Source organism: Salmo trutta, chromosome 10, assembly GCF_901001165.1.
Source record: "Salmo trutta chromosome 10, fSalTru1.1, whole genome shotgun sequence".
Lineage (NCBI taxonomy): Eukaryota > Metazoa > Chordata > Actinopteri > Salmoniformes > Salmonidae > Salmo > Salmo trutta.
Window position 1 is genome coordinate 35,472,085 of NC_042966.1, and position 27,499 is coordinate 35,499,583.

At 41.8% G+C, this 27,499-nt stretch overlaps 1 protein-coding gene across 2 annotated transcripts; it reads left to right on the forward strand.

Annotated features, from left to right (window-relative positions):
• Window positions 1–1,508: 1,508 nt before the first annotated feature.
• LOC115201644 (transmembrane protein 100-like) lies at window positions 1,509–27,499 on the forward strand. Of its 2 annotated transcripts, none has more exons than XM_029765446.1 (2): window positions 1,509–1,674; window positions 26,439–27,499. In XM_029765446.1, exon 2 carries the CDS (start codon window positions 26,573–26,575, stop codon window positions 26,984–26,986), a length of 414 nt encoding a protein of 137 aa, XP_029621306.1. In that variant the 5' UTR covers window positions 1,509–1,674; window positions 26,439–26,572; the 3' UTR covers window positions 26,987–27,499. The 2 variants fall into 2 exon arrangements, with proteins under 2 accessions (XP_029621306.1, XP_029621305.1); XM_029765445.1 differs by lacking the exon at window positions 1,509–1,674 and adding an exon at window positions 25,961–26,125.

Sequence of the window (27,499 nt, forward strand, 5' to 3'; positions counted from 1 at the left end):
GTGATATCTATGTGTAGCCCGCCTATGGACACACAGAAAGTATGACTCAAGTCGTACAAAATGGAATATAATGTTGCAGATAAAATTCGGAATGACACAGTTTCATGTGTACAACATCTAAAGACCTGCATCACTATACTGAGAGCATTGCCATTTCTAAAGTTATGTTTTTTGAGCTTTGGTTCAGAACGACTATGAGGAAGTGTATCACTGGTCGGGGTAAGTTGCTCAAAACCAAGTGAAATTGCACAAAACAAAAAGTGTCTGGATTCTTCTATAACATGCCATTTACATCCAAAATACAGATTTGCCTCAAATAATAAAGTGAACTTCTCCTTTAAGAAATAAAAGCACTTTAGGTATCCCCAAACTTGAAGTCAGAATTCAAATTTTAGCTTCGTTGTTCAAATACATATATTGAGGACTGTATTTCAACAGTCTGGGATTTTACTGACAAACAGGAAAATAGACGTGTACAATAATACAAAAATTATTTATTCACATATAAAAACTAAACGCTTGACAGTCAGTACTGTCTCAAAAACATAACTAATTACCAATCTTAATCTAACAGAGGTCTGTGTGAGGAAAGGTCTGAGCAAAGTTTGCGTAATTAATTTGTTTTGCTGCAGAGTATTGCTACATAGCCTTAATGATTGTGCAGATTCAGTGTTAATGGTACCTGTACTTCAACTTTGGAATGGTCACATTCTGTTGTAATAGAAATCTTTAAAACAACAAAACATACATAGTTAAAATAAGAACAAAACATACCAACCCATAGATGCAATGGCTTTGTAAAACACTCATCTCCAAAAATACTGTAGCATACTTTCAACTATTTCAAATACTTTTTAAAGTAATCAATATTTTGAAATTGATCCATTGCTTGATCAGTCTGAAGGCTGATTTCCAGATGGTGAGCAGAGGAAAGACACTGTTCTACCTCAGATGTCAAACAACAACTTTACACACTTTTAAACCTGTAAAATACTGATCTCTATACAACACTGACATATCACAGCACCTCTACAACATATCAACCAGCTTATCTGCAAACTACAGAATCCATTCATCACTGTATTTCTCCATCCATCCAAAAGGGATGCATTTTGCCAATTAAAGGTTCATATCTCAAGAGACATCTAAGGTTTATGGTCCACTCACGTTGCCTTCCGTTTGACTCCTGTTGAGGGAAATGGTGATGATGCTGTTGTACTTCTCCACAACGTTGACCTCCACAGTGCTAAAGGCTTGCCCAGTTAGCAGGCCTAAGATGGGCTTCAGGTGCTGTCTGTAGGGAGCAATGACCCCAATGTCACTGGCCCTGCAACCAGCCTAGTAGAACAGGAGCGTATAAGTTAGAAGCACGAGGCTAAACTTCTCTGCTGTTTTGGTATCCTGGCTACCACACTAACAGATCTCGTTCATCTCAATATCTGCTGTGCTGCTAGTGGCAATGGCATTTCGCTGACTCTACCTTTAAGTGTGGTTTGTTTGACCTGTGTATTGTGTAACTGTGTTGTTGGACCTTTGTACAGTATGTTATTGGACCTGTGTCTGCATGCTGCAGCTGTCTGGCCGGTTCCTGTCCTGGAGACGGTTGACAAGGGGGGAATCGGCGACCAAACGGAAGCTGCTCTGATGCACGGCTTAGTCAGCCTTCTACTGAAGGTGAGAGCTTCAATGAAAGTCAAATGAAATACACAAAATAATACATTTTAAAATAATTTGTCTGATTTACATAGATTCACAGCAATGATAGAGATTGTGTGTACTGTGTAACAGAACATCATATCCGTCTTGAAGAATGTATGCAGTAATCTGGTCACTGATTCAACATCCATTTCTTTCTGTTCCACTACCGTTTTTTGGTAAAAAATGCCCCGTGGGGCCCCGTCTTGTGATTAATACTGATACATGTAGAGGTATTACTGCACTAACTAATCGCTCTTAGTTGTTGCGGAAATTGACCCACTATGCTGTTTACTAAGAGAAAGAGAGAGAGAGAGAGAGAAAGACAGAGAAAAGAGAGAGAGAGCTGCCTGGACCCAGGCCAGGTCTCCCGGATGGATCAGCCCCAGCTCCCTCTGGACAGAGCCCTGGGAGGGCAGGGTTAGCATGGCGTCGGCCGTCCGCTATGAGCCACACTCCAGCCTTCCTCCGTACATCAGTGTTACTCAGGGACATGATCTTACAGGGTGGGACACCAAGAAATTAGTTTAAAAACATAGGGTGTGATGGATGAAAACAGCAACCTTTGAGTGCATAGAAAACATTATTGATCCTGTCCTTTCCAGCACAATATCAGCTCATATGTATCACTAACTGTCAATGGTTCTGTAAGTCAGATTGGATAAAAACATCTGTTAAATTACCACATTATCTGGTAGAGTTGGGATACAAAGACATGAATTCTTCCTGACCTCTCTTGGGGAGACTGTAGCCAGATGAGACAGCCTACAGGGAGGAGGTGAAGGCTCTGGGAGTGTGGTGCCAGGAAAATAACCTCTCACTCAACGTCAACAAAACTAAGGAGATGATCGTGGACTTCAGGAAACAGCAGAGGGAGCACCCCCCTATCCACATCGATGGGACCACAGTGGAGAAGGTGGAAAGCTTCAAGTTCCTCAGCGTTCACATCACTGACACATCACTCCGTTTCCCTAAAATGGTCCACCCACACAGACAGTGTGGTGAAGAAGGTGCAACAGTGTCTCTTCAACCTCAGGAGGCTGAAGAAATTTGGCTTAACACCTAAAACACTAAAACTTTTACAGATGCACAATTCACAACATCCTGTTGGGCTGTATCACCGCCTGGTACGGCAACTGCACCGCCCACAACCGCAAAGTTCTCCAAAGGGTGGTGCAATTTCCAAATGCCTGAGAGTACCACGTTCGTCTGTACAAACAATAGTACGCAAGTATAAACACCATGGGACAACGCAGCCGTCATACCGCTCAGGAAGGAAACGCGTTCTGTCTCCTAGAGATGAACATACTTTGGTGCGAAAAGTGCAAATCAATCCGAGAACAACAGCAAAGGACCTGCTCCAAAACCGCCATAAAAAAGCCAGGCTACGGGGTCAAAGATCATACTTTTTGGAGAAATGTCCTCTGGTCTGACGAAACAAAAATAGAACGGTTTGGCCATAATGACCATTGTTATATTTGGAGGAAAAAGGGGGAGGCTTGCAAGCCGAAGAAAACCATCCCAATGTGAAGCACGGGGGTGGCAGCATCATGTTGTGGGGATGCTTTGCTGCAGGAGGGACTGGTGCACTTTACAAAATAGATGGCATCATGAGGAAAGAAAATTATGTGGATATATTGAAGCAACATCTCAAGACATCAGTCAGGAAGTTAAAGCTTGGTCGCAAATGGGTCTTCCAAATGGGCAATGACCCCAAGCATACTTCCAAAGTTGTGGCAAAATGGCTTAAGGACAACAAAGTCAAGGTATTGGAGTGGCCATCACAAAGCCCTAACCTCAATCCTATAGAACATTTGTGGGCAGAACTGAAAAAGTGTGTGCGAGCAAGGAGGCCTACAAACCTGACTCATTTACACCAGCTCTGTCAGGAGGAATGGGCCAAAACTCACCCAACTTATTGTGGGAAGCTTGTAGAAGGCTACCCGAAACGTTTGACCCACGTTAAACAATTTAAAGGCAATACTACCAAATACTAATTGAGTGTATGTAAACTTCTGACCCACTGGGAATGTGATGAAAGAAATAAAAGCTGAAATAAATCATCCTCTCTACTATTATTCTGACATTTCATATTCTTAAAATAAAGTGGTGATCCTAACTGACTTAAGACAGGACATTTGTGCTATGATTAAATGTCAGGAATTGTGAAAACTGAGTTTAAATGTATTTGGCTAAGGTGTATATAAACACCTGCTATAGTACTGTATCTGTATTGACCAACTGTACCTCAAACAACATGTACTCACATTGGATGAGTAAATCCATCTTTGGTTCAGGGTTACCTTCAGTATCAGGTCTGGGGAAGAGAGGAGAACAGAGATGCAGTGGTGAGGCAGGTTTATATACATCATTGTTGGTAACCCTTGGGAAACCCAAAGGTTATCTATGCACTTTTAAGCATGACAAATAAACTCTACTCATCCAAAGCATAAATTATCATACATTATTTGTAAGAATTTTTTTGAGACCCCCTACTAAGTTCTGGGTCCGGTTCCAGACAACAGTCAGCCTATTAAGTGTGGCTGATAAAGGCTATACTGTTGAGCAGACATACTATACTCTTCTCCAGAATAACCAGTAGGTGGCACCATTGCTTTGAGTAAATCCCTCCTTGGTTTGGGGTTAACTTCAGTATCAGATACACTACCCTTGTTTCCCTTGGGTGCCCAAGGGTTCTCTACGCACTTTCAAGCATGACAAGGAAACTTTATGCAACCATAGCATGACTCGACATACAGTATGTACAATTCTTGTTTTGTATTTGATTGTTGGACTGAAAGAAGTGCTGATGACAAGCCAACAATCTTTTGACATCATTAATCTACTGTATAACCTATCATATCATATACTGCATGCTGTACATTCAGCCATTTCTGTAATGAATGCCGACAATAGTTAGAAATGCAAGAAGAAATCTATCCTAATTCAACTTTGAGGGGACTTGTTTGTAATGTTTTAATAAGGCAAGTTGTGAGATCACCTCCCACAAATTGCCATTTCATTTATTGGTTGTGAGATCACCTGCCACACATTTCCCGTTCATTTATATTTCTTCATTATATTGTTCTGTTTTATCACATTACTCTACCCCAAGTGTTTTCATCCAATATATATCTGCCCACACAGAACTATGGCTGTTTACAGTGAGAGAAAAAACTGCCTCCTTTCAGAATTGCTTTTGGCCCCTGGGCAAAGAAAAATCGAATCATTTGGTAATAACTCTGGGAGTGGGAAATGAACCATATTGTTCTGTTATTGCCCTAGCGTTTACGATTGACTATTGAAATTAAATATATTTCAGCCTCGTTATTGAGCTAAGAAGACATAAAAACGAATCAAATACTGGGAGTTGCAGGGAGAGAGCTCATACAGACAGAGAATGAAAATACTGGGAGTTGCAGGGAGAGAGCTGATACAGACAGAGAATGAAAATACTGGGAGTTGAAGGGAGAGAGCAGATACAGACAGAGAATGAAAATACTGGGAGTTGCAGGGAGAGAGCAGATACAGACAGAGAATGAAAATACTGGGAGTTGCAGGGAGAGAGCTGATACAGACAGAGAATGAAAATACTGGGAGTTGCAGGGAGAGAGCTCATACAGACAGAGAATGAAAATACTGGGAGTTGAAGGGAGAGAGCAGATACAGACAGAGAATGAAAATACTGGGAGTTGCAGGGAGAGAGCTGATACAGACAGAGAATGAAAATACTGGGAGTTGCAGGGAGAGAGCAGATACAGACAGAGAATGAAAATACTGGGAGTTGCAGGGAGAGAGCAGATACAGACAGAGAATGAAAATACTGGGAGTTGCAGGGAGAGAGCTGATACAGACAGAGAATGAAAATACTGGGAGTTGCAGGGAGAGAGCTGATACAGACAGAGAATGAAAATACTGGGAGTTGAAGGGAGAGAGCAGATACAGACAGAGAATGAAAATACTGGCAGTTGCAGGGAGAGAGCAGATACAGACAGAGAATGAAAATACTGTGAGTTGCAGGGAGAGAGCTGATACAGACAGAGAATGAAAATACTGGGAGTTGCAGGGAGAGAGCAGATACAGACAGAGAATGAAAATACTGGGAGTTGCAGGGAGAGAACAGATACAGACAGAGAATGAAAATACTGGGAGTTGCAGGGAGAGAGCTAATACAGACAGAGAATGAAAATACTGGGAGTTGCAGGGAGAGAGCTGATACAGACAGAGAATGAAAATACTGGGAGTTGCAGGGAGAGAGCTGATACAGACAGAGAATGAAAATACTGGGAGTTGCAGGGAGAGAGCTAATACAGACAGAGAATGAAAATACTGGGAGTTGCAGGGAGAGAGCTGATACAGACAGAGAATGAAAATACTGGGAGTTGCAGGGAGAGAGCTCATACAGACAGAGAATTAAAATACTGGGAGTTGCAGGGAGAGAGCTCATACAGACAGAGAATGAAAATACTGGGAGTTGCAGGGAGAGAGCAGATACAGACAGAGAATGAAAATACTGGGAGTTGCAGGGAGAGAGCAGATACAGACAGAGAATGAAAATACTGGGAGTTGCAGGGAGAGAGCTCATACAGACAGAGAATGAAAATACTGGGAGTTGCAGGGAGAGAGCTCATACAGACAGAGAATGAAAATACTGGGAGTTGCAGGGAGAGAGCTGATACAGACAGAGAATGAAAATACTGGGAGTTGCAGGGAGAGAGCTCATACAGACAGAGAATGAAAATACTGGGAGTTGCAGGGAGAGAGCTGATACAGACAGAGAATGAAAATACTGGGAGTTGCAGGGAGAGAGCTCATACAGACAGAGAATGAAAATACTGGGAGTTGCAGGGAGAGAGCTCATACAGACAGAGAATGAAAATACTGGGAGTTGCAGGGAGAGAGCTGATACAGACAGAGGGAGAAAAGCCTGGGAGTTGCAGGGAGAGAGTGAAAATACTGGGAGTTGCAGGGAGAGAGCTCATACAGACAGAGAATGAAAATACTGGGAGTTGCAGGGAGAGAGCTGATACAGACAGAGGTAGAAAAGACTGGGAGTTGCAGGGAGAGAGCTGATACAGACAGAGCGAGAAAAGACTGGGAGTTGCAGGGAGAGAGCTGATACAGACAGAGGTAGAAAAGGAGTGAAAATACAAAAAGAGATAGGAATAGAGGGAGCGAGGTGACATTGATCCTACGGTATTCTCGGGGTGATGACAGATTAAATCATTTTACCAGAACCTTATCTCCTAATGTTAGTCTCTGTGGGTCTGTGTCCTGGGAAAAGGAGCAGACAGGTTGGAAAATTATGAATAGTCCTAAATCTTCCAAAATATACCCCAGGTCAGGATGCTCTGTGGTACATTTTTAGGGATGGTTAAATTGGTTAAAGGTCTGTGTGGGTTTAGCAGCTGAGCTCCAAGCTAATGATGTTCTGTTAAAAAGGAAGGAAAAGAATGACACACACACACTCACTCACACACACACACACACACACACACACACACACACACACACACACACACACACACACACACACACACACACACACACACACACACACAGGAACCACTTATTACATCATTATAATAAACTTCAATGGCTCTCTCTCTCTCCCTCTGTGGTTTTGAAGGAGAAAGGTATTCATTCGAGTGTTGTATTCATTCACGTGTGAGTGTGGCTCTGGATTGGTGAGATATTTAGTTCACACATACACACAAATGCAATATAATCTGTTGAAGTTGCACGACCACTCTCTACCATCTTGCATAGGCGAAAATAAGGCTTGTTCATTTTAAATCCTAATGCAAAATGCAGACTTTGTTGTTGTTGCAAGATGCAGAAAAATACTAAAATACTGGTTTCAACCGTTTCAAAGGAAAGATGTGCCTATTTTGGGTGAAAGCCTGAGAGGAACAGATGAGGCTGGCATGGCTTTGTGTGCCACACTGCCACTTAAAACCCTCTGGTCCTTGAGGACTGAAAGCAGATAGACAGAGAAAGAGAGAGAATTAATGTAAACCTTTTATTTTTTTATTTATTATTTTTTTACAGATGTAGGATCTTAATTTGATCACTCTTTTGTTACTGAGAATTTTCCTACACAGCAGTGCGTGTGTGTGTGTGTGTGTGTGTGTGTGTGTGTGTGTGTGTGTCTGCTTGCATATGTGTGTACTGATCCAAACACGTTCTCATCTAATGGGCGAGTTGGAATGGCAGTGAAATTAACATACAGTGGCTTGCGAAAATATTCACCGCCCTTGGCATTTTTGCTATTTTGTTTGCTATTAGGTTTGTTACAACCTGGAATTAAAATGGATTTTTGGGGGGGTTGTATCATTTGATTTACACAACATGCCTACCACTTTGAAGATGCAAAATCTATTTTTTTGTGAAGCACAAGAAACAAGACAAAAAAACTGAAAACTTGATCATGCATAACTATACACCCCCCCCAAAAGTCAATACTTTGTAGAGCCACCTTTTGCAGCAATTACAGCTGCAAGTCTCTTAGGGTATGTCTCTATAAGCTTGGCACATCCATCTAGCCACTGGGATATCTGCCCATTCTTCAAGGCAAAACTGCTCCAGCTCCTTCAAGTTGGATGGGTTCTGCTGGTGTACAGCAATCTTTAAGTCATACCACAGATTCTCAGTTGGATTGAGGTCTGGGCTTTGACTAGGCCATTCCAAGACATTTCAATGTTTCCCCTTAAACCACTCGAGTGTTGCTTTAGCAGTATGCTTCGGGTCATTGTCCTGCTGGAAGGTGTCAAGGTGTCCCAGTCTCAAATCTCTGGAAGACTGAACAGGTTTTCCTCAAGAATTTCCCTGTATTTAGTGCCATCCATCATTCCTTTAATTCTGACCAGTTTCCCAGTCCCTGTCGATGAAAAACATCCTCACAGCATGCCACCACCATACTTCACTGTGGGGATGGTATTCTCGGGGTGATGAGAGGTGTTGGGTTTGCGCCAGACATAGCGTTTTCCTTGATAGCAAAAAAGCTCAATTTTAGTCTCATCTGACCTGAGTACATTCTTCCATATGTTTGGGGAGTCTCCTACATGCCTTTTGACAAACTCTGTTAGTTTTGGTGGGTGGCCCTCTCTTGGCAGGTTTGTTGTGGTGCCATAATCTTTCCATTTTTTAATAATGGATTTAATGGATTTAATGGTGCTCCGTGGGATGTTCAAAGTTTCAGATATTTTTTTATAACCCAACCCTGATCTGTACTTCTCCACAACTTTGTCCCTGACTTGTTTGGAGATCTCCTTGGTGTTCATGGTGCCACTTGCTTGGTGATGTCCCTTGCTTAGTGGTGTTGCAGACTCTGGGGCCTTTCAGAACAGGTGTATGTATACTGAGATCATGTGACACTTAGATTGCACACAGGTGGACTTTATTTAACTAATTATGTGACTTCTGAAGGTAATTGGTTGCACCAGATCTTATTTAGGGGCTTCCTAGCAAAGGGGTGAATACATATGCACGCACCACTTTTTCATTTTTTATTTTTTAGAATTTAAAAAAAACTTATTATTTTCATTTCACTTCACCAATTTTGACTATTTTGTCTATGTCCATTACATGAAATCCAAGTAAAAATCTATTTAAATTACAGGTTGTAATGCAACGAAATAGGAAAAACACCAAGGGAGATTAATACTTTTGCAAGGCACTGTAGTTCTAATCTACAGCCACTTTAGCTGAGATGGGGGGGTAATGAATATTAGTCTCTCTCTCACTGTCCATCATGGGAATGACTTGTTTTTCCCTGTATTAGCCTCATCTTCACTACAGTCTTATAAAAAATAATCTAAAAGGGTTCTTCGGCTGTCCCCATTGGAGAAGTAGAACCTTTGTTGGCTCCAAGTAGAAGCATTTTGGTTCCATGTAGAACCCTTTCCACAGAGGATTCTATATGGAACCCAAAATAGTTCTACCTGGAACCAAAAATAGTTTTACCTGGAACCAAAAAGGGTTCTCCTTTGGAGACAGCCGAAGAACCCTTTCGAAAAACTTTTTTTCTAATACTGTATAAACCCCCATCACTGAGTCAACAAGATTAAGGATTAGCATAAAACAAAATAATCCACATAAAACCGAAGCCAGTTCAATACTCCTATGTCATCACAGGATACTGATGAGTTTAACCATGAATATAGAATAATGTTTACGTTGTTCTACACAACTTCTCCTGGTTGTTGCACACCTGTGCTGAAAGACCTCTAAAAACCGGAATTATGTATCTGTTACTGCTCTTTCCTTAATGCCATCCTGGATTAAATAGGCTGAGTGTTCAATGGGTGAGTGAATTCGTTGCTTTATGCCCTACAATTTGCAAACACTCCGACGAGACCATCATGTCAATACCACCAGGAACTTGGTCTCTCTCTGCAGCTGTATTTGTACCATTCTCAAATGCAAGTGGATCTACACTTGATGGCATACTTCCAAAATCTCAAACTCCTGAACTACTTTTTTTCTGTGTCAAAAGACTAGTTTTATTGACAATGGTGCTGGCTCCTCCAAGTCCTCACAAATTGGGCAACTGAGAGATATTGTTATGCTTTTATTGTTGGTCTCTTGTAATGTGCGACCAAACCTTGGGCCGGTAGATACCATGCAATCTCTACTGACTCCCTGTGATTTTAAAAACAGAGCAGTTTTTGGCCTCTTACATGTTGTCAGAAATACATTTTCAAAAATAGAATATGGGCCAATAAGACAAATGCAGACAATGATTTTAATCAGAAACTTGGCTAAAGAAATGTGTCAAATAACTTGATTTTTATTGATGGGTACACGGTTTTCAGAATGGATTGGATGAGTAAAGGAGGGGTTGCAATTGATGTGAAATCCAAGTTTAACACCTCTGAAATTCTCAATTACCAAAGCCTAACATTTTGAATTGCTTGCAGTTAAAGTGAACGTATATATGGACTCCCACATCACTGTAGTCAGCCGCTACAGACCGCCCTTGGGAGACGAACAACTCTTTCTGATGTCCTGCACAAGCGAAATGACTGAATTCATTCTTTCAGAAGACTTGAACATGCTTACATCTGTATCGGACTCTTTTAAATAACTGTGTGACTCTCTGAAACTCGCACAATTAATTAATGCGCCTACAAGACTAAAACCCAGAACACCAAAGAAATCAACACTGTTTATAAGGACACAATGAGAGACCCAAATGCAGACACAGGAGGCAGATGGTTGAGCGATGATATTTATTACAACAAAAGAGGTAGGAAAAAGGCAGGTCGGGGACAGGCGAGAGTTCCAAAACCAGATCAGAGTCCAGACAGTACTAGGCGATAAGCAGGCTCGAAGTCAGGACAGGCAGGGGTTCAATGATGAGGTCTGAGTCCACACAGTACACGGGGATAGGCAGGCGGATTCGGCGGCAGGACAGGCAAGGGTCAAAAACCAGGAGGGCTAGGAAAAAAAACAGAGACTGGGGAAAAATAGGAGCTAGGAAAACCCCTGGTTGACTTGGCAAAACAAGACAAACTGGCACAGAGAGACAGGAAACACAGGGATAAATACACCAGGGACTAATGGGGAATGGGGAAAACAGGTGACACCTGGAGGTGGGTGGATACAATCACTAAGACAGGTGAAACAGATCAGGGCGTGACAGTATTGGACGTTCCGAATACCCCTCACAAATACATATTGACTGGGATTTTCTGTAATGATGTCAGTGATCACTATGCAATTGCTTGTGTTAGAAATACAAAAATGACCAAAGCCAAACCCCGCTATAGACATTTTGATGAGCAAGCGTTCTTACATGATCTGTACCATAATATTGACAGAGTAAGTCTGATTCCTGATGTTTACACTGCCTGGGACTATTTTTAGATGAAATGTGTGTCCATTTGTGATAAGCATGCCCATGTTAAGGAATTTAGAATCAGTGGAAGGGACAATCCCTGTTTTTCAGATAACTTCTCTTGGGCTCAAGTTAGACATACACATGCTCCTGTTGACTAGCCCTCCTTCAGAGTGCTAAAAACAAATGTACAGGATTGATCAGGAAGTCCAAATCAGATTTATATCTAAACACAGTCACAGAGAACCTAAACAACCCTACCAAGTTCTGAAAGTTAATCAAATCAGTGTCAGGTTCTAATGATGGATTCTAATGAAGTGAAGGATAATGCAAATATTGTAGGGGTTTTTAACAAGCACTTCATATCTGCTGGTTCAGTTTTTGATAATGGATTGGGCCCAGGCCTCTAATGTAAGCTCTGTTACAGTAAACTATGATATAGGCCCTCATGTGAGCCATTTTAACTTTGAGCCTGTTTCTTATGCTGAGGTCTATAAAGCACTAAAGGCAATAGACACTAAAAAGTCTGCAGGTCCAGACAACCTGGATCCCTACCTCTTAAAGATAGCAGCTGGTGTTATTACTGAACCTGTGGCTCACATTTCCAACTTGAGTCTCTTGACCAATTCCATACCCAGCATTTGGAAATCAGCTTATGTCCTCTCACTGCTAAAGGGTGGAGATCCCTCAAACGCTAATAACTATGGTCCTATTTCCAAACTCCCTATCCTCGTCAAAGTCTATGAATCCCTAGTGAACTTCCTATCCTGGTCAAAGTCTATGAATCCCTAGTGAACTCCCTATCCTGGCCAAAGTCTATGAATCCCTAGTGAACTCCCTATCCTGGCCAAAGTCTATGAATCCCTAGTGAACTCCCTATCCTGGCCAAAGTCTATGAATCCCCAGTGAACTCCCTATCCTGGCCAAAGTCTATGACTCCCTAGTGAGCTCAAAGTTTAAAAATGTCTTAATTGAAAAGAACATACTGAACGGAGTTCAGTCTTTAGATCGGTGCACAGCACCACAACTGCAGCTATGGCAGTGGTAAATGGCATCATAAATGCACTTGATAAAAAGCAACATTGTGCTGCTCTGTTTGTGGATTTATCAAAGGCCTTTGATTCAGTTGACCATGAATTGTTGCTAGCTAGACTCAGTAGCATTGGTCTCAGTGAAGGGGCCGTAAATTGGTTTAGGAACTTTCTTTCTGACGGAACTTAATGTGTATATGCTGACAATCACATGTCTAGCTTTCTTGAGATTAATAGAGGTGTGCCCCAGGGTTCCATTTTAGCTCCTGTGTTGTTCTCAATTTGTATTAATGATTTGGGACATGGGATGAAAACAGCAAAGTTGTATCTGTATGCAGATGATACAGTCATATATTCATGTGCTCCTCCTCTGGTTCAGGCTGTTGAAGAGCTCCATACTGCTTTTCAGTCACCGCAAGCCTCCCTTTATGGTCTCAAACTGGTCTTGAATGTACAAAAAACAAAATTCAAGACCTTTACCAGAGCTCGCACTCAGAAAGAGAAGGTTAGCATTGTCACATCTGGTGGCTTATCCATTGAAAAAGTGTCATCCTACAAATACCTAGGTATATTGTTGGATGTCAAGTTTTCCTTTATCCGTCATCCACACTGATATGTCTGCCAGACATGCAGAGATGCGATTCGCCACCTGGTTATCAGAAGGGGGAAAGGAGAAGATTAATTGTGTGTCATCTGCGTAGCAATGATAGGAGAGACCATGTGAGGATATGACAGAGCCAAGTGACTTGGTGTATAGCGAGAATAGGAGAGGGCCTAGAACTGAGCCCTGGGGGACACCAGTGGTGAGAGCACTGTCATCTCCCGTCTGGATTACTGCAACTCCCTGTTGGCGGGGCTCCCTGCCTGTGCCATTAAACCCCTACAACTCATCCAGAACGCCGCAGCCCGTCTGGTGTTCAAACTTCCCAAGTTCTCTCACGTCACCCCGCTCCTCCGCACACTCCACTGGCTTCCAGTTGAAGCTCGCATCTGCTACAAGACCATGGTGCTTGCCTATGGAGCTGTGAGGGGAACGGCACCTCCGTACCTTCAGGCTCTGATCAGGCCCTACACCCAAACAAGGGCACTGCGTTCATCCACCTCTGGCCTGCTGGCCCCCCTACCTCTGCGGAAGTACAGTTCCCGCTCAGCCCAGTCAAAACTGTTCGCTGCCCTGGCACCCCAATGGTGGAACAAGCTCCCTCACGATGCCAGGACAGCGGAGTCAATCACCACCTTCCGTAGACACCTGAAACCCCACCTCTTTAAGGAATACCTGGGATAGGATATAGTAATCCTTCTACCCCCCCCCCCCCAAAAAAATATATAGATGTTCTATTGTAAAGTGGTTGTTCCACTGGATATCATAAGGTGAATGCACCAGTTTGTAAGTCGCTCTGGATAAGAGCGTCTGCTAAATGACGTAAATGTAAAAATGTAGTGTAATGAAATGTAATATTACCCGCGGAGCGAGGTGCAGCACGACTACTCACTCCAGCATCCGGAAGTGCTACTTAAAGTCCCCAGGACATTTACAGTATTAGGCAAGACTGCCTTCTCATCTTGTGCACCAGAGGTATGGAATAGTCTACAAGCCATGCTTCATCTAGATATGTTAATGCCACTGAATGAATTTACATGTTTAATGGGAGAGACTGTTACAGAGGAGTATAAATGTTTTTTTTTGGCTGGATCATGTTTTGAATTGTATTGTATTGTTGCATGTTTTAATTCTGTAATGTTTTGCTTGTTGCTGCCTTCTTGGCCAGGTCTCCCTTGAAAAAGAGACTTGGCTTTAGGCTTTCTCAATGGGCTTTTCCTGGTTAATTAAAGGTTAAAATCATCATCGGCAGACTCAATAGCCTTGGTTTCTCAAATGATTGCCTCACCTGGTTCACCAACTACTTCTCGGATAGTGTGTCAAATCGGAGGGCCTGTAGTCCGGGTCTCTGGCAGTCTCTATGGGGGTGCCACAGGGTTCAATTCTTGGGCCGACTCTTTTCTCTGTATACATCAATTATGTCGCTCTTGCTGCTGGTGAGTCTCTGATCCACCTCTACGCAGACGACACCATTCTGTATACTTCTGGCCCTTCTTTGGACACTGTGTTAACTACCCTCCAGATGAGCTTCAATGCCATACAACTCTCCTTCCGTGGCCTCCAACTGCTCTTAAATACAAGTAAAACTAAATGCATGCTCTTCAACCGATCGCTGCCTGCACCTGCCCGCCCGTCCAGCATCACTATTCTGGACGGTTCTGACTTACAATATGTGGACAACTACAAATACCTAGGTGTCTGGTTAGACTGTAAACTCTCCTTCCAGACTCACATCAAACATCTCCAATCCAAAGTTAAATCTAGAATTGGCTTCCTATTTCGCAACAAAGCATATTTCACTCATGCTGCCAAACATTCCCTCATAAAACTGACCATCCTACTGATCCTCGACTTCGGCGATGTCATTTATAAAATAGCCTCCAATACCCTACTCAATAAATTTGATGCAGTCTATCACAGTGCCATCCGTTTTGTCACCAAAGCCTCATATACTACCCACCACTGCGACCTGTACGTTCTCGTTGGCTGGCCCTCGCTTCATGCTCGTCGCCAAACCCACTGGCTCCAGGTCATCTACAAGACCCTGCTAGGTAAAGTTCCCCCTTATCTCAGCTTGCTGGTCACCATAGCAGCACCTACCTGTAGCACGCGCTCCAGCAGGTATATCTCTCTGGTCACCCCCAAAGCCAATTCCTCCCCTTATTTTGCTCCTTTGCACGCCATTATTTCTATTTATACTTTGCACTTTCTTCCACTGCAAATCTACTATTCCAGTGTTTTTCTTGCTATATTGTATTTACTTCGCCACCATGGCCTTTTTTGCCTTTACCTCCCTTATCTCACCTCATTTGCTCACTTTGTATATAGACTTATTTTTCTACTATATTATTGACTGTATGTTTGTTTTACTCCATGTGTAACTCTGTGTTGTTGTATGTGTCAAACGGCTTTGCTTTATCTTGGCCAGGTCGCAATTGTAAATGAGAACTTGTTCTCAACTTGCCTACCTGGTTAAATAAAGGTGATTTTTTTTAAATAAATAAAAAATAAGCCACATAAATGCCAATGCCAGTTCCATTCTCCTTCTTCTTTTACAGAATTGAATGCAAGAAAAAAAAGGTGTCATAGATCTTCAAAAGAAAGGACATTATAATGACTTGCTAGCCTAGAGATCACTCAAAGGGAAGACTGTCCCAATCTTTACAGGGATGAAAGAGAGACAGAGAGTAGTGTCGTGGAAATTCAGTACTGAGAGAGATTTGGTAATTTCTTCAAACAATCATCTTTATTTAATATCGATTAATTATTGCAATAATAAGGCTGGTCGACACCCCCACCCTTGAGTGTTGGATCGAGTAAGCTAATCTTTACACAAATGCAGAGTACTATATATAGCTGACACTAACAATGCTCAGTCATGGATGGTTCAACCCCCTCATGTAGACCAAGGAGCATCATAAGCCACTCTGGGTTCATCCTGCCGTTATCTGCGCATGGGTTGTTGTCTTACCCCACCCTGGCTTAGTTTCCCAGATGCAAGGATGATTTAGAGACAATGAGGAATTGTTCTAAACTCCTCCTGGCTATCTCTATCTCGGTTACACCCACAACATCTTGTCTATGTAATGCAGTCTTTAACTCATTTGTCAGCTCAAGCCATCTCTAGTGACAATACGCCCAGACTAGCTGCAGGGAACTAGAGTGGAGACCATAGAAACACAGACACTAACAGGACATAAATATCCTCCTTTTTGTTAAGTATTAGTTGTTAATTATTAATATCAAACAAATTAGGTAAAAGTGTAATTTTTCACAGTAGTTGTCAATCAATGTAATCTTGTTCATTATGATCTATATGGCAGAACTGCTCCTAGACCAGCACTCCTACTCTGAGATGCACACACACACACACACACACACACACACACACACACACACACACACACACACACACACACACACACACACACACACACACACACACACACACACACACACCCCTCCACCATCCTACCATCTGCAACAGGCACCTTTTTAGGCACTACTGAGTCATTCAGGTCTCGTCCAGGGACAGTTAGCTTGTTATTGGCCCTCTGAGATCTGTAATACGGCTCCTGCTCCTGCAGTGACAGTAGAGAGGGAAGGCCACAGATGAGTGCCTTCTTCTCTTTCCCCAGGGCTCTGTCTCTTTAGACACACAGCACAGGCTAACACATGCACCACACACTACAAATACACACACACACACACACACACACACACACACACACACACACACACACACACACACACACACACACACACACACACACACACACACACACACACACACACACACACACACACACACACACACACACATTACAGTAAACTAATCACCTCTCTGAAATTGATTTCTTAAGAATTTGTCAGTTTGTTTTCACCTTTCCATCGGAAATCAATTGCTTCAGTGAACTGGAAGTAAATCCCTGGAACTGGAACAGTCAGAATAACAGTCAGGGTTGAGAGAGTGGTCTTTCGGTGTTTTGTATGTAAGACAATAGTCCGTATTATTTTGGAGTGCATAAACGATCCTAACATGTTGGCAATGACGTGACAGATCTTTCTTTAGCTCTCTCTCTCCCTGCTTTTTCTGTCGAGTTCTATCTATATCCCTCCGCCTCCCTCATCCCTCCCTCTATCTCTCCTTCTGTTCCTTGCTCTTCTCTCCCTGTGAGTCATTCATTCACAGCATCCATTAGACCGGCCCAGCACTTTGCTATTAGATTGACCCCCATTGTTCGCTCACACATGCATATACTTACCCTCACACTTAGACACACACACACACACACACACACACACACACACACACACACACACACACACACACACACACACACACACACACACACACACACACACACACACACACACACTCAACCATGAACATAAAAACCATGTTGTCCCTCACATGGACCCTGTCACATGGCTTCCCTTGATGGTTGGCCAGAAAACAATCGCCAAGGCCCACACAATTTCACTTACAATTTATTTTTTTGCTCAGTGCTTTTTTTTCTTCTCACAATGCTATGTTGGGATATTTTATGTCCTTCAGGCTAATATGTTATTATCCTTTCAGACCGTCTCAGTTCTAAAGTATAAATCAGTTTATGGACTTTCAAAAAAGTTGTATTATTTATTATTTTAGGGTGTAGATCTGCTTTAATATTGCAGCTATCTTGTAGCTTCCATCAATGTAATTGTCTGCATCATTTCCAATCCTCCATATATTTTTAGGTTTTTTAATCCTTCCGCTACCCTCAACCCCGCGCATTTATTTCTGAAAGCCATCCAGTTTGATTTCTATTTGCCATATATTTTTAACTGTGCTGTTTCACAAAAGTTCTGAACCTTTCCATTCTCATAGTTTCTACAGATTGTAAATTAAAGATAAACATTTTTGCAAAAATTATTATTATATTATTGATCGATTGACTATGACTTTTCAAATCACCCAGTATTGCTATCTGCAGAGTTAGCTCCAGGTAAATGTTGCAGTTCTTCATCCATTCCTGGACCTGTGACCAAAAAACAAGCTACATATGGACAATACCAAAATACATTTAATGACACTGCCTCCTCGCAGCAAAATCTGCAGAGCTGGGAAGGTTGTATCCCCCATATATATAACATTCTATTGGTTGCAAGAATTTTGTATAATAATTTAATATGATTTAAATAATTTATCACAAAACCATTTGATGTTGCCAATTATTTTTATGATTACTTAATTGGCAAAGTGAGCAAACTTAGGCAGGAAATACCAACAACGAACAGTGAGCAATTATATTCATGCATCAAAAAAAATAATGAAAGAAAAGCATTGCGAGTTTGAATTTTGTAAAGTTAGTGTGGGAGAGGTGGAAAAATTGTTGTTATCGATCAATAATGACAAACCTCCTGGCATTTACAACTTAGATTGAAAGCTACTGAGGATGGTAGCTGACTCTATAGCCACTCCTATCTGTCATATTTTTAATCTGAGCCTAGAGGAAGGTGTTTGTCCTCAGGCTTGGAAGGAAGCCAAAGTAATTCTGCTACCCAAGAGTGGTAAAGTGGCCTTTACTGGTTCTAACAGTAGACCTATAAGCTTGCTGCCAGCTCTTAGTAAACTGTTGGAAAAAATGGTGTTTGATCAAATACAATGCTATTTCTATATAAACAAATTAGCAACAGACTTTCAGAATGCTTATATAGAATGGCACTCAACATGTACTGCACTGACACAAATGACGGATGATTGGTTGAAAGAAATTGATAAAAAGATTGTGGGAGCTGTTCTGTTAGATTTCAGTGCAGCCTTTGATATTATTGACCATAACCTGTTGTTGAAAAAACTTAGGTGCTATGGCTTTTCAACCTCTGCCATATTGTGGATTCAGAGCTATCTATCTAATAGAACTGAAAGGGTTTTCTTTAATGGAAGCTTCTCCAATGTCAAACATGTAAAGTGTGGTGTACCACAGGGCAGCTCTCTATGCCCTCTACCCTTTTCTATTTTTACCAATGACCTGCCACTGGCATTAAACAAAGCATGTGTATCCATCCATGTATGCTGATGATTCAACCATATACGCATCAGCAACCACAGCTAATGAAGTCACTGAAACCCTTAAAAAAGAGTTGCAGTCAGTTTTGGAATGGTTGCCAAGTAATAAACTGGTCCTGAACATCTCTAAAACTAAGAGCATTGTATTTGGCACAAATCATTTCTTAAGTGCTAGACCTCAGCTGAATCTGGTAATGAATGGTGTAGCTGTTGAACAAGTTGAGGAGACTAAATTACTTGGCGTTACCTTAGATTGTAAACTATCATGGTCAAAACATATAGATTCAATTAAATTAAGAGATGCTCTGCTTTTTTTCACACTCCAAAAAAAAAAGTCCTGCAGGCTCTAGTTTTGTCTAATCTTGATTATTGTCCAGTTGTGTGGTCCAGTGCTGCAAGGAAAGACCTAGTTAAGCTGCAGCTGGCCCAGAACAGAGTGGCACGTTTTGCTCTTAATTGTAATCAGAGGGCTGCTATAAATACTATGCATGCCTGTCTCTCTTGGCTAAGAGTTGACGAGAGACTGACTGCATCACTTCTTCTTTTTGTAAGAAACAATGTGTTGAAAATCCCAAATTGTTTGAATAGTCAACTTACACACAGCTCTGACACACACACTTATCCCACTAGACATGCCACCAGGGGTCTTTTCACAGTCCCCAAATCCAGAACAAATTCAAGAAAGCATACAGTATTATATAGAGCCATTTTTGCATAGAACTCCGTTCCATCTCATATTGCTCAAATAAACAGCAAACCTGGTTTCAAAAAAACAGATAAAGCAACACCCCGCTGCACAACGCCTCTCCCCTATTTGACCTAGATCATTTGTGTGTATGCATTGATATGTAGGCTACATGTGCCTTTAAAAGAAATGTTTGTCGTTCTTGTCTATTGATGTTCTGTATTATGTAATTCTGTATTATGTTTCATGTTTTGTGTGGACCCTAGGAAGAGTAGCTGCTGCTTTTGCAACAGCTAATAGGGATCCTAATAAAATACCAAATACCAAATAATCAAAGTTTTGAATCTGGCATTGTTTTGAGTATCAGTTCATAAACCATGTGCCATGGAATCGGTACATTGAAAATCTCTTCACAAATATTTTGCAATCTATGTGGCACAGCTGTCAGTTTCTGGTCCTTATATGAAACTGGTATACTTTTTTATTTATCACAATTTTCTTGCAGGGCCAACAGACAAGTTCCTTACTTTTCCCCCCTTCCACTTGCCGATAGTGGACCACCTTGTTTTACTCCTCTTGACAGTTTAATACTTTCTGAGAAGTAGCCATTATTTACTATTTGTCACATCCTGACCATGGTAAGCTGTTATTTTCTATGGTAGAGTAGGTCAGGGCGTGACAGGGGGGTTTATTCTATGTGTTCTATTTCTATGTTCTTAGGTTCTAGTTTTTGTATTTCTATGTTGGTTTGTTTGGGATGATCTCCAATTAGAGGCAGCTGGTCCTCGTTGTCTTTAATTGGAGATCATACTTAAGTAGGGGTTTTTCTTCCTGGGTTTTGTGGGTGATTATTTTTGAGTAGTGTTTGTTTCTCCTCTGCGTCACGGTTTGTTGTTTTGTCTATTCAGTTTATTTATGTATTGCATAGTTTCACAGAGTAAATAAAATGTGGAACTACACACACGCTGCACTTGGTCCTCTCCTTTTGACAGCCAAGGCACTATTTTACACCTAGGGTTACTATACATAACTTTAATCATCCATTTTAAGAGATTCTCCTAAATTAAAATATTCCATGCATTTATATATCAATTCAAGTCGTACTTCATCAAAAGCCTTTTCAAAGTCAGCTATGAACACCAGGCCTGGTTTCCCAGATTTTTCATAGTGTTCTATTGTTTCTAGTAATTCTCTTATCTCCAATGTATCATCTATGTAAAAAACCTGTCTCATTAGGATGAATAATATCCAACAATACCTTTTTAAGTCAATGTGCTATGCATTTTGCTAGAATTTTTGCTAGAGTCCTCCAATTTTTTTTATGGACTGGATCTTGATATGTATCTATTGGATCCTGTTTCAGTAATAATGAAATCAGACCTTCTTGTTGAGGATCTGATCATCTACAATTTTTATGAAGTGGTTAAAACATGCTAATAACAGTCCTTTGAGTATATCAAAAAAGGTTTGGTATACCTCCATTGGTATGCCATCCAGCCCTGGAGTTTTCCCAGCCTTAAAGGCTTTAATTGCATCAAGAAGTTCCTCTTTAATTTGGCCTTTTTATGAGTCTTTCGGTACAGCTGTTAATTTGACATTATTAATAGAAAAAATATCCATACAATTAACTTCAGTTAGTGGAGATGGAGGAGACTGAAATGAAAACATATGCTTAAAGTACTTTGCTTCCTCTTTCAAAATATTGTTTGGTGAATCATGGGTGACTCCTTCAGTAAATTATTTTTGGTAGCATTTGTATGTTGAAGACTAAAAAATAATTTGGTGAATTTACCACCATATTCCATCCAGTTCACTTTATTTTTAATAATATAATACTTTTTATCTTGAATAAGTTCCTCCATTTATTTTTGTCTTTCCTCTAACCTCTCTGGGCTAGGTGGGACGTTTGCGTCCCATCCTAGTCAACAGCCAGTGGAATCCCGTGGCGCGATATTCAAATACCTTAGAAATGCTATTACTTCAATTTCTCAAACATATGACTATTTTACACCATTTTAATGGTGTAATGCACTCCCAGGACTTCTACTTCAATAACAAATGTTGGTTTGGTTCCAAATAATCCATAGTTATATCCAAATAGCGGCGTTTTGTTCGTGCGTTCAAGACACTATCCGAAGGGTAAAGAAGGGTGACGCCCCCGGCGCGTTTCGTGACAAAAAATGTCAAAATATTCCATTACCGTACTTCGAAGCATGTCAAACGCTGTTTAAAATCAATTTTTATGCGATTTTTCTCGTAAAATAGTGATAATATTCCGACCGGGAGTCGTTGTTTTCGTTCAAAGACAGAGAAAGTAAAATGGACTCTTCACATGCATGCGCGCACCCGTCTCATTGTTCTCAGATCGACCACTTACCAAATGCGCTACTGTTTTTCAGCCAGAGACTGGAGAGTCATCATTCAACGTTCTGGCACCTTCTGAGAGCCTATGGGAGCCGTAGAAAATGTCACGTTACAGCAGAGATCCTTTGTTTTGGATAGAGATAACAAAGAAGGCCAAGAAATGGTCAGAGAGGGCGCTTCCTGTTTGGAATCTTCTCAGGTTTTGGCCTGCCAAATGAGTTCTGTTATACTCACAGACACCATTCAAACAGTTTTAGAAACTTTAGGGTGTTGTCTATCCAAATCAAACAATTATATGCATATTCTAGTTACTGGGCAGGAGTAGTAACCAGATTAAATTGGGTACGTTTTTTATCCGGCCGTGCAAATACTGCCCCCTATCCCCAACAGGCTAACTTATTCTGTGCCTCTGTGGTACAGTTTTTATTGCTATCTATCTGTACTGTTAATCCCTCCATTTCCTTTGTTAATATGGACTCTTTTGACCTAAATTGCTTTTGTTTTAGAGATGAGTACTGAACTGCATGGCCTCTAAAGGCACATTTAAAAGTGTCCTATTGACACGCCCTGACCATAGAGAGCCCTCGGGGTTCTCTATGGTGTAATAGGTCAGAGCGTGACTAGGGGGGTTTTCTAGTTATTATAGTTCTATGTTGGTGTGTGATTATGGTTCCCAATTGGAGGCAGCTGAATATCGTTGCCTCTAATTGGGGATCATACTTAGTGTGTCCCTTTTCCCACCTGCGTGGTGGGATATTGTTTGTAGGAGTGCCTATGTGTGCTACGTATTGCACGATTGTTAGATCTTTGTTATTTTTTAGAAGTTTCACGAGTAATAAATATGTGGAACTCTACTAACGCTGCGCCTTGGTCCGATTATTTATATAACGTTCGTGACACCCATACAATAAATGCATCTGCTATGCCTATGTTATGTTGGAAAATGTCAGTTATAAATTATTCTGTCCTAGTTAAAAACAAGTTATCATCCAATAGGCTTTGATAAAATATCCAATATCCTCACCCATGTGGAAATTCTGTAAGAGTAATAATGTATATGCCAATTATTTGATGGTCCGACTGCATTTTGTTCCCTATCAACACATTTTAAACTTTTGGTGCCAGCGAGAATGACATAAGAAAGTAGTCAAGACGACTAGCTCGATTGAGCCTCCACCATGTATATCTCACTAGGTCAGGATATTAAACCTCCTCCGTGTATATCTCACTAGGTCAGGATATTAAACCTCCACCATGTATATCTCACTAGGTCAGGATATTAAACCTCCTCCGTGTATATCTCACTAGGTCAGGATATTAAACCTCCACCATATATATCTCACTAGGTCAGGATATTAAACCTCCTCCATGTATATCTCACTAGGTCAGGATATTAAACCTCCTCCATGTATATCTCACTAGGTCAGGATATTAAACCTCCTCCATGTATATCTCACTAGGTCAGGATATTAAACCTCCTCCATGTATATCTCACTAGGTCAGGATATTAAACCTCCTCCATGTATATCTCACTAGGTCAGGATATTAAACCTCCTCCATGTATATCTCACTAGGTCAGGATATTAAACCTCCACCATGTATATCTCACTAGGTCAGGATATTGAAGCCAACATATATCCACTAGTTCCAATATATCCATGACATTCATGATTTCCTTAAGTGCATGAGGGTGATAGTTTGTAGTGTGATTTCCTTTATGGTCCATTAAGGTATTTAAAAGCGTATTATAATCTCCCACCATAATAAGAGTCTTGTATTGCTTGTAGGCTTAATCAATTATTATATATATTTTCAAAGAAGCTTGGATCCTAATTTTTTGGGCCATATAGATTAATGAGCCATATCTTTTATGATACAATAACATACTGAAAATCATCCATCTACCTTGTGGATCTGTTTGGACAATTTGAACATTTGGATCAAAACTATTGTTAATTAATATCATCACCCCTTTTGAGTTTCTTTACCCATGGGATAAGTAGATTTTCCACAAAGCTTCATCTAAAATTGTTTCCTAAACAATAGATATTATATTCATTCTCTTTTAGCCAGGTAAATACTGATCGTCTTTCCTTATTATCTGATCATTATAACTGACTATACATTTTTCACCATTTACCATAATGAAATACAAGTTTCAATTCTATTTATCATAATATATGTTTGTTAACTTACCATTAAAAAGTACCATAGTGATTGAGTGTCCATATATTTGCATTGCTACTAGGTAAATCTCCAATTGCTTTCCACTATTCCACCACTAACCCCCGCAACAGATGTGGGATATATACACACACACTCATACACACTCAGCCCCTTTCCCTCGCAAACAACCACAAGCTCAGATGTTCAACAGTTATTCCATCTCCAAGCCCAACTCAAGGAACGACTTGATGTGTGAATGTATATACAGTTGCAGCTGTTTGAGAAGGCATGTTTGATTAACCAATGTCAAGTCCTAGGTGATGGAGATCAGATCCACCCTCTTCCCTTGAAACACACACACTCTGGTCACCCGTTGTGACCATTTACCCAAGCATCTCTGTGCAGTCAGACCTTTGATTATTCTGTGCCAGCAGGGACACAATCATTTGCCCCCTCTCTGACTGTCCGAGACAGTTATTGCAGCTAGTGTTGCCAGCACTGCCACTGCCTGGGTGGGGTCACCGCACCGGAATACCCACCGGCTAGACACAAGGTCGTCAATGTTCTCATTAGCAGCTTTGTGAAATACCTTGTATATTATGCTCACCCACCAGGGGGCTTTGTAGGACCAACCCTGCCAGGCAGGATCAGAATCTTGAGGGGTTTTATGGATGTTATGTGGTTGTCTTTCTTAGAACTTCGCAAATTGTACCAGATGCTTATTTTCTTTGGCAGCGTCTATTTCAATGTTAACAACATTGGCCTATACAATGACTCAGCAGAACATAGGATAACCCTTTTAGGTTCTAGATAGCACCTTTCGTTCCAAGAGTGTAGATAGAGTAACCTGCCATCCAGAGAATTGGAGCGTCGTTATTCATTTCTCCTGCTTGTTGGGCTTTTAACATTTTATAGGGATAGAGAAAATGCGGTGTGTGTGTGTGTCTGTGTGTTTGTGTGTGCTTGAATGTGTGTGTGTTCCACTCTTAGTTGATTTGTTTTACTATATTACTAGTTAGTGAGTTCAAATGGCTTTGCATGTTAAAGGTAGCTGACGTGGAGATTATATAGAAGGGAAATAGTGCACACAATGTTACAGTTACCTGCTTCACTCTTCTGCATCAACACACACACACACACACACACAGAGAGAGACAGAAACACAGATACTGTATACATGCACACACACAGACAGTAACTCAGATACACACACACACACACACACACACACACACACACACACACAGAGAGAGAGAGAGAGACAGAAACACAGATATTGTACACACACACACACACACACACACGCACACACACACACACACACACACACACATACATACATGCATACATACATACATAGATACATACATACATACATAATGGCTCAGAGTGAAGGAGCTGAAGAGGAGATGGTTAACAATCTTCTATCATCCCTTTCCTTCCCAACGGCCCCCCTCCACGTCCCCCTGCATCCCTCTAGTCTTTGACGTCACTGTGACTGTGCAGCCAATCAGGTTCCTGAGTCACACCCACCACCTTTCCTTAGCCAATCCTCCTTCTCTCAGTCTTTTTAAACCCCACAAGCTCTGGAAACACAACACACACACACACCTGGGAGCAAAGCAGTGCGGACGGATGCAACATAGAACACACACACAACCACACCACGCACCACACACACCGAGACAGAGTAAGTGGATCGTCTTGCAGAGAGATTGCATGCGAAGCCGGAGCTCGTATCTCCCTCTCCCTTTCTCTTTCTGTCTGAATCTTTCTCTTTCTGTCTGAATCTTTCTCTTTCTGTCTGAATCTTTCTCTTTCTGTCTCTTTTTTCTGACTTCATCGGTCTCTTCCTCTTCCCATCTCCATTTATTTTTATTTATCCAGATAACTTCTTCATCCTCTCTCTCTCTCTGTCTCCCTTCTGCCTGTCTTTCTTTCTCCATATATCTCAATGTCTCCCTCCTGATACTAATCTCTTCTCTCCGTCTTTCACCCTCCAGACAAATGCTGACTCCAGACAACCTCATCAGAGGAAGCAGCAGCCCCAGTAGCAGCAGAAAGAAGAGAACCACGAGGAAAACCACCAGAGGAACCCCTCTCGCTCCTCTCCTCTTCCAAGGACCTCAGCTCTGAGATGGGCTGCTACTCGGGACGCCAGGCCCCGGCCCCAGGGCTTCACTCAGACCTGGACTGTGGCAGCAGTTTACCCCCGGAGTCGCCCCATGGAGGAGGGGACCTGGTCCTACCTCCAGAGTCGCTCTCTACGCTGCAGTGTCTGGCCCAGGCCACGGGTGGTACGGAGAAGTCCTGGTACCGCTGTGTGTTTCCGTTTGGGGTGATCTCTTTGGTGATCGGGGTAGCGGGAACGGCGGTCACCTTCATGTATAACACGCCAGACCTGTACCAGACCAAGGTGGTGTCCATGGTGCTGCTGGTGGTGGGGGTGGTCATGCTGCTGATGGCAGCCATCTGCTGGAGGGACCACAGGCTGAAGAGGAGGAAGAAGAAGGAGGGAGGTTTCTTCTGCTCCGAACAGGGAAACTTGTGAGGTCTGGAGGAGGAAAGGGGGGGGATGGAGGGATGGATGGTACAGAGACATAGACACAAATAGATGGATGGATGAGTTGAACATCTGAAAGGTCCAAACTGATCAACCTGGCACGTGCTTAACTCTTGGGGCGAGACGCTCGATCTCACTGACCTGGAGAAGTGGTGGAAAGGGTTGAGAGTTCCTCTCCCTTGTTTGGAATCCTAACCTCCATCTCCTCCACTTTCTCCTCTCTCTGTTTTTCCAGTCCCCGTGTCTCTGAGGATGATTACTCAGTTTTTCTCTGTGTGGATGAGGGACGGTGGGAGGGAGGGAGAAAGAGAGAGACATACAGGGATGGATGGGACAGACATAGATACACATGGATGGATGGATGGATGGATGGATGGATGGATGGATGGATGGATGGATGGATGGATGGATGGATGGATGGGACAGACATAGATACACATGGATGGATGGATGGATGGAAACGTGTTGAGTTGCACATCTGAAAGGTCCAAACCATTCAAC

Bases quoted from the DNA above. Each gene is read 5' to 3' on its own strand.
- LOC115201644 (XM_029765446.1), top strand. From the start codon at position 26,573: ATGGGCTGCTACTCGGGACGCCAGGCCCCGGCCCCAGGGCTTCACTCA.